Source organism: Chenopodium album, chromosome 3 (genome assembly GCF_948465745.1).
Source record: "Chenopodium album chromosome 3, dcCheAlbu1.1, whole genome shotgun sequence".
Taxonomy (NCBI): domain Eukaryota; kingdom Viridiplantae; phylum Streptophyta; class Magnoliopsida; order Caryophyllales; family Amaranthaceae; genus Chenopodium; species Chenopodium album.
Window position 1 is genome coordinate 79,452,771 of NC_137836.1, and position 8,514 is coordinate 79,461,284.

Below are 8,514 nucleotides of genomic sequence, written 5' to 3' on the forward strand. Positions count from 1 at the left end.
ATTCCATTTTCTGAATTGTGAAACAACAATGAAATACAAACAACAATAATTTCACTGTGTTTCATTAGACTGATGTATGGATCAACTTGTGTGTTTGAAGCTAGCCAAAACAGGAATACTTTGCTCGTACCTAAAGAAGTTACCGGGATCAACCTTAGCCTTTACTCTCAACAATCGCCGGAGGTTTCCTTTAAAGTATGCAGTAGCAAAAGCTAAGCTATTGTTTGCATTATTTCCAATATCAATATCCCTGTAGTTAAGAAAGGCCTCCCTTGGATTCTTCGATACATAAGGAGTCATAAACCTGTATACCTCATTCGTTCCTTCAATGTATCGACGAGTAATCTCCCTTGAGTTATGTTTCCAGTAAGAAAGATATTGAATCTTTAAGAGGTTTTCTTTCCTGTGAGGAAAGGGTGTCGCGGTCTCTGAAATTTGGCTCATTTTACCACCATAAGGATTTATTTGCAATTTTACATGTTCTACTTCAACTATCTTTTCCCATAATTTATCTAATCCTGCCTTAGGAATTGGCTCTTTGACATAATCCGACTTGTGCTTGTCATACGTCAAACCTTGTGGTGGAGCTCGTTCTAGCAAAATCTCTAGGGAAGAATTCATAGGTAAACCATAGTAGTTTATAGTTGATTCCACCCAACTCATCTCACTGCAATCGTCTTTCTTTAAGCCTAGCAGAGGAAAATCCTTACTTACGAGCTTAATAAGGTCGTTGGACCGTCCTAGGTACATTCCTAAGAACGAAAGTTGCAACGTCTTGTTGGTGCTTTCACTTCTATGTGACCGGTTGTAAATAGCTTCAGTTCTTATAAACAAGTTTGGATCTAAATTGTGAGCAACATGCTGCCATTGATCGAAAACGTCGCCTCCCCCTTCCTCTAAGGTCTTTACTACAACAAAGGTGGTTACTATCTCTGGAACTTGGACTAATCTAATCTTCCATGCTAATACAACACAAAAACTAGCAGCCCCACCACCTCTAATAGCCCAAAACAAGTCTTCCCCCATTGTTTTCCGGTTCAGAATTACACCGTTGACATCCACTATTTCTGCATCGATGATGTTATCTACTGTCAACCCGAATTTCCTAAGCATATTACCATAGCCACCTCCAGAGAAATGGCCACCCACCGCAACAGATGTACACACACCTCCAGGGAAGGCACGCGTATTGCTTAACTTTGCTATGCTGTAGTAAAGTTCACCAAGAGTTGCCCCTGCTTGAACCCAAGCAGTGTCCCTCCCTAGATCAATATCAATTGATCGAAGGTTGAAAAGATCGAGAACTATAAATGGGTTCGGGGATCTATAGGAGAGGCCTTCATAATCATGGCCTCCACTTCGGATTCTCATCTCCAGGCCATGTACCTTAGCACACAAAATAGTTGCTTGGACATGGGATTTGTCTAAGGCTGTGACAATGGCTAGAGGTTTTGGGGCAGAGGACGTATTGAATCTTAAGTTTCTAACATTTGCATTCAGTACAAATGGATATGAAACATTTTGTGGAGTATAGACAACTTTTGTGATCAAATTTGAGGTATTTGAATGAAGAGTAAGGCAATCAAGAAAGTCTATAACATTGTATTTTGAAGCTAATACATAGTTTTGTAAAAAAATACAAATTAGAAACAAAATTTTGAGCATCATTTTATGTGTGGTAGAATGTTTTTCTCTTGAAGTTACTCTTCTATGTATAGGTAATAAGAAAACAGAATCCATATCAATATCAATAAAAGCATCCACAAATCTTCCAGATATCTATCTTTGCATATTTTCATGTCTAAGGTAACATATATCATAAAATTGATTTACTATCAATAATTTTTTAAAAGAGATGATTTACTTCCAAAGTTGCAATATAATGCTCAATAATTAGGCTTTCTTTCCATTTAAATAAAAACATATTCCCATTCAAAAAAATATGCTTTGTATATTAGGTTCTCCATTCTTGATACGTTATTTTCATTTGATGATAGAGAGAAATTATGTGCAAATAAGAAAACATTACAACAAATCTGAAGTTTCCATTTAAGGAAGCATTCCATTATCAGTGAAAATCCTCTGTTTCTACTATTTCCATGGAAGGAGGAAGAATGGTGTGTCTCTCTCCTTCGGCTTTTTATATGGAAGACATGGCTAGTCTATTAGCATTCAAACCATCACCATTTACAAAAACAAAAAAAAAAAAGTCCTACAATATTTTTTTTTGGGGGGGGGGGGGGGGGGGGGGGGGTGGGGGGGTAGAGTTCCCTTTTCTTCCCCATTCTGAACAGTGTTGAGAGTTCCTTGACACAGGGCTGTAGGCCAAATCCCGTGCCATACTACCATCACCATATTAAAAACACAAGTACTACAATATAATGATATATCAACCCCTCTCCCCCTCTTTTTTGGCCCAAAAAAAAAAACAGGAGCAGATTATAGATGCTGTCTGAAAGTAAGATTCAGACGACCAGGGCGAAAATTAGTTTCTTGAAGCAGAGATGGTGGGGCAGTACCTGGCAGAATTGCAGAGACACCATGGAAAATATGTCTTGATTTACCTCCGAATATTAGAACATCTCCAGATTCTAATTTGATCTTATCAGCCTTTTCAGCATCTGCCTGATCACCATATAAAAATTCTGCAGAGTCACCAATGGAGAAAGACACAATAGGCATTCCTTTCTCAAGACTCTCTCGACTCTCATCCTTGTCCTGAAACAAGCAGATGAATGTATCAATCAAGGCAATGAGGTCCTAGAGCTTCACTTTGCTTGACATTATAGACTACAGAATCGTATAATTGTAGAACAAAAAGGCCAGGTTAATTGCCAGATAGACAACTAACAGGGGCAACTTACTCTTCACCTATTAAGGTGTTAGTTGCTTAACTTATTAAGCTGACAGACGCTTTGGCCCTGTAGTATAGAGGCTATAGAGCATAGAGCAAGTCAGCAAACACCAGTTTTCTAATTTTATTCTAGCTTTTGGGAGATTAGGTGGTCATTACTCATTACAGACTATGAGTAAAGAAGCTAGAGTTTTTTTACCAAACTTAGAAAGATGTTCTTTATTGTGTGATACAATACCCATTAACTTCAATATTGGAGATCATTTACTTGTTTCTAAGAATTAACAAGATTCCATTTGACAGCAAACAAACAAGCAAGCAAGCAAACAAAAAGGGTTACAGCAACAGTAAGACAATTTCTAATAGGTATTATAGAAGAGCTGTCCAAATGTTTCTTCAACATGAAAGTGTTGGTTGTCACACTGAAAGCTAAACCAAGCAATTTCAATACAAGGAAAATCAGATAAAACTTCAGAATTACGAACCTGATGTAAACCGAGCCGTCCAGTTTGTGTATAATAATTTACAAGGCAGATATCTGGCTTGACTGGGGAAAGAATGTCTTCTACATTATTTGCCCCAGACTGTTTAGCTATAAGAGAGTGAGAGTCCTTGATGGCTCTATCAACTAACATTAGAAATTCCTGTGGAAGTGACGGTGGTTTTGCTTGATCAATTGGCCGATATTTTACATATTTGCTGGCTTCAGGATCCCAAAACTGACCAAAACACATCATCCTCAGATGCAACTTCCCTCCCTCACGAAAACGAGGCTCATAGAAACCTGCAGGGCCCATTCCATGGTCACGACATTTCTTTAAAATGTTTGCCTACACAATACAGGATTTACCCATGTTAATATATTTGATTCCTTGTATTAAGTTAAAGTTTAAAAATGATGCGGAGCAAATTCTGCATCAGAAGTTCCTCTCCTCCTCCATAAGAAAGGAATATTGAGTAGTGTGTTTGTAACACAACAAAAATAAGTAATTTGGCCTCATTGTAAATTGGAAGAGTAACAATTTATTATTTTTGATGACCAAGAAGAGTAAAATTTTAACCTTACGAATAGTGACAGTTTAATTAAAGCCAATGGTACAATACTACCCTACTGATCATTCAAACGGTTCTGATCTTATTGGCCACCATTAGGCTTGTCACATAAACATGATTTCACATTCTTATAAATAATCAGGTTAGCAGCATTAGGTGGCATGATATATTAACCTTCCAATGAAAAATAGAATTTCCAAATTTCAAAATATGGAATGTTTCATCTCATCTAATGTGACAATAAAAACAAAGGAAGCTAAAAAAAGTGGCACCTGTTCGGAGGTTGAAAAGTAGCCCTTTAGTAGAACCATTCCAGATCTCAAAATAATTCCTTGAGGCCCCCCAACAGAGTGTTTCATCTCATTTCGCTTTTCTCTATTCTTTGCTAACAAGGATGGTTTCAGTACGATCATGGAACCTGATTTTGGAGGGCATATATCAAAAACTCTAATTGGAGTAGCACAATCAGAGCTTTCATTATTTTCATGGCCAAATTCATTCTCAGTACTTTTAAGAGGTTCAGCCCCAGAACAATGGTTAACTTCCACATCTGATTCCAATGAAAGGGGAGACACATCGGCAAGATTGTCAACACTTTCCATGAATGAGCGATCAAAGTTTATTGGAACTTTTGCTTCAACAGGGTAATGCCCTAGATATTTATCGTGGCTAGAATCAGCAGTATTGCTAGCCCTGGAGGAGGCTATCCATTGCTTTTGTCTACCACCACGAATATAACTTCTCCCTACAGAAGAACTTCCCTGTTGCTGGCCTCCTGCAGGGGTCATGTTATCATTATCTCGTGAAACAACACTGTCCAAACTATGGCCTTTTACTTGCCATGGGCCGTGTGGTTTTCTATCTAAAGAACCTCCACCCCTGAACATATAATTGCCCTGTTTCTGGCCCTGGTGGTCTGGAGTCACATTCTCATATTTTTGTGAGACAACACCATCTGAATTATGCCCTTTCACTTGCCATGAGCTATGTATTTTTCTATCCAGAGAACCTGACATGCGATCATTAGAAGGCGCATCAGCTTGAACCTAAGTAATGGTAAGTGCAAAACAGTATCAATATGGCTCCTTAGTTGATCTTACACCAAAGCAGAAAACATAACCAGTGCCGCAAAAAAATCAACCAAACCAGGCAAACCAGTAATGCAGTATACCACAATCTTATGCTTGTTTTAGGCACAGCAAGAACTTCACAAAAGAAAAACTAGTACAAGTAAAATAAATTCATCAACCGTCATCAAGCTCCCGGTTATAGGGTTTTAATCAGAAATTAGTTACAACTATAATGCCATACAGTACCAATATACTTCCATTTCTATGAAGGTTCTTTGCATTATTCTCAATTACATCATTAGTTCATCACCAAAATGAAGCAACTTTGTTGCTATGAAATAAACTTTGTCCGTTCAATAATAACAGAAACACTTCCTTTTAAGGAAGAAATTCACTTCATTCAAATCAAATGCAAGACTTGCAACATTACCCACTCCTTTCATGTGTATTTAGGAATAGAGGAAGCACCACATTTTCGGCCACAAAATCATAATTATGGATTATTAAAGCCAAATACTCTTTCCTCTAGACCATATTTCAAAGACCTTATAAATCAAATACTAAAAAATTCATTTGAGCAAGCTCCATCAGTCCATAACATAAGTATAGTTCACCAACAGTATACAAACAAGAAAAACCCACTACTTTAGTTCAAGAATCTGTCTTTTAAACAGTATCAAACAAGATCTAGATCATTAACAATATTGAGAAAACTTAGGGAAAAACCCATCATTTTAAGCATTTAAAATTACAATTTCCATGAAAAAAAGAGAGTAATTAATCGATTTACATTGACTGTCCTACTTTAATTACTAAAAAAGAATCACAAATTTAAATTTGACAGAATAATAGCAGCATGCAACGATAATAATTTCCAAGGGACCCAAACAAAAAGAAATAAAAAGAACCCTAAAACAAAAATCAGTTTAAAAAATAAAGAAAAACCCTAAACAGTGAAAGAAAAAGGAGAAAGCTTTACAGGGGTATGAAAATCAGGAGAAGAATCGGCAGTAACTTTCTGCCATGAATGGCGACCTCTACCTCTTGAAGATGAAGAACACCTACCACTTCGATTCATTGCAGAAAAGCAGAAAAGAGAGAAAAAGTGGGAAGTTGAGAAGTTATGGAATTTTGGCGGGGGAGTTGAGAGTGGAGTAAAATTATGGAAAGTGTTTGAAGAAGAACAAGTTTGGAAATTGAAGGGGTTAATCTGAATTTGTTTGTGGGGGACTGGGGGTAGCCAAGTAGGGTAATGGTCCAAATTTGACTATGATGATCCACTTCTATGGTTTCCAAATTCCAATGCACCTTTCTACTCACTAGTGGATTGACACGTGATTTTGACATGCGCTTTCAAATTAATGTTATTTTAGAAATTACTACTCGTAGAAAATATGGTTATCTAATGCCCCGTTAGTAGAGATAAAAATAGATAGGGTTCGGGGCGGATAGATCTGTGAAAATATGGTTATCTATTCATCACACGCATCCATTTACCCCCACCCGATCCATCCATCCATCCATCCCTCTCGCTAAAACATCCACCGGAATTCATCCATCCTGCTATAACATCCACCTGCTAAAACTTTAGAAAGGATCTTGTTAATACAATTACAAAATTTATTTTGCTTCAAAATTAAGTATTTTCTCTTTTTTTTTTTTTTTTTTTTTTTGTTTTAGTTGACACCTTTCTATTATCACGCTTGCAAAAAAGCATGTTTTTAACGATTAATATCTCTAATTATCAACATTATAAATTTATTAAAAGTGGATATTTATAAAATATACATTGAAACTATTCAAATAAGATCTTGCATGAATATGTTTTATCGTATTTATAAACCACATAATGAGTCAAAAAATGTTGTGTAATAGTGTAAAAGTCAAATGGTGTCAACTAAAAAAGACGGAGGAAGTATTATGATTTAATATGACTCAACTCGAACTAGACCAAAACAAACTCCACTTGGTGATCTAAGGGCTTGTATTCATCAGATTATTATCAGTTCAGTTTCAATAAATTTAATTCAATTCTTATCTTAATTTCCTTCTCTCATAAACTATTCAATTCAATTTAGGAATTACCTTATACTCTGTACTCGTAATATCCTTCATAAAATAAAAAACACTCCTCTCTACTAGAGTTGTCAATTCAGGTAAACAGGTCGGGTTTGGGTCGGGTACTAGTGGGTCGGGTCAACTCGGGTTGGGTCAATTCAGATTAATTCCATAACCTATGCGGGTCGGGTTTGGGTTGGGTCATGCTTGAGTCGAGTCACGCCAGGTCATACTTCCTATCGGGTTTGGGTCAGGTTAAGGTCGGGTTAATAATAGGTCGAGTTACATTTGGGTCGGGTGAACAATAGGTCAGGTTTAATTCAAGTTTTCACGGGTTAAAACGGGTTAGGGTAATTCTCGGGTTCGATTCAGGTTCGGTTCAAGTCAATAATTTGTGGTATAGAATCAGGTCGGGTCATTCTCGGGTTTGAGTCGGGTTCGATTCAAGTCAATAATTTGCATATTATAATCAGGTCGAGTCATTTTCAAGTCGGGTTCGGTTCAAGTCAATAATTTGCGGGTTATAATCAAGTTGGGTCATTTTCAAGTCGGGTCATTCTCGGATTCAAGTCGGGTTATGTTCAAGTCAATAATTTGCAGGTTACAATCAGGTCAGGTCATTTCCATGTAAGGTCATATTCGGGTTCAACTAACTATAAATAGATAATTATCATTTTTATCAAGCTAATTATTTCCATTGACTATAATATATATGACAATATACTATGGGACTATAGTCTATAATTTAGGAAGATAATTATCTCCTTTGACCACACAACAAATATATATTATATTTAACTCTTAAATTTGAGAATGAAGCTCCTTTCTTTTGTTGGCCTTGACCGACTTAGTCTCCCAAGACAAAATGTTTTGATCAACAATAATAAGGTGGTCTAAATTGCATTTAAGGTGATTTGAAATCGGGTCGGGAACAATTTGGGTTGAATTTAGGTCGGGTCAATAACAAGTCGTGTTAATTTCGAGTCGAGTTAGTAACAGATCGGGTTGAATTTTTGGGTTGGGTAAGTAATAGGTAAGGTAAAATTTGGGTCGGGTCAATAACAAGTTGAGCTGAATTTGGGTCAGGTCAACAACTAGTCGGATTAATTTCGGGTCGGGATTGTAACAAGTTGGGCCACATTCGGGTCAGGTAAAGAACGGGTCGGGTTGAATTCAGGTCAAGTTAGTAAAAAGTCGTATTAAATGCGGGTTTATACACGTTAAAACGGGTTTGGGTCAATTTTGGTTCAAGTCGGGTTCAGTGCAAGTTAATTAAATTGGCCGTTGTAAACCGATAAATAGGTGCAAGTTGTAAACCGATAAATTGGCCGTTTAAAAGCAAATTGAATGGTTCCACACACCCAATTAGACTCCCGGAGGATATTAAGGACCATGGTAAACATTTTGGAAATTTTTATTTCCGGGCGAAAAAATGTCAAATAATTCCAAAATTAAAGGCTAATACCCACGCTTTTTGAG

The 8,514-nt window shown here is 36.9% G+C and overlaps 1 protein-coding gene and 1 pseudogene across 2 annotated transcripts; both read right to left on the reverse strand.

Annotated features, from left to right (window-relative positions):
* Window positions 1-81: 81 nt before the first annotated feature.
* LOC145625472 (berberine bridge enzyme-like 8 pseudogene) lies at window positions 82-1,668 on the reverse strand (annotated as a pseudogene).
* A 591-nt stretch (window positions 1,669-2,259) lies between these two features.
* On the reverse strand, window positions 2,260-6,395 carry LOC145618449 (DNA N(6)-methyladenine demethylase ALKBH1C-like). Of its 2 annotated transcripts, none has more exons than XM_081673222.1 (4): window positions 5,957-6,395; window positions 4,180-4,953; window positions 3,340-3,684; window positions 2,260-2,718 (listed from the first exon to the last, which is right to left on the reverse strand). In XM_081673222.1, exons 1-4 carry the CDS (start codon window positions 6,053-6,055, stop codon window positions 2,440-2,442), a joined length of 1,497 nt encoding a protein of 498 aa, XP_081529348.1. In that variant the 5' UTR covers window positions 6,056-6,395; the 3' UTR covers window positions 2,260-2,439. The 2 variants fall into 2 exon arrangements, with proteins under 2 accessions (XP_081529348.1, XP_081529355.1); XM_081673229.1 differs by having other exon boundaries at window positions 6,019-6,154.
* Window positions 6,396-8,514: the final 2,119 nt, after the last annotated feature.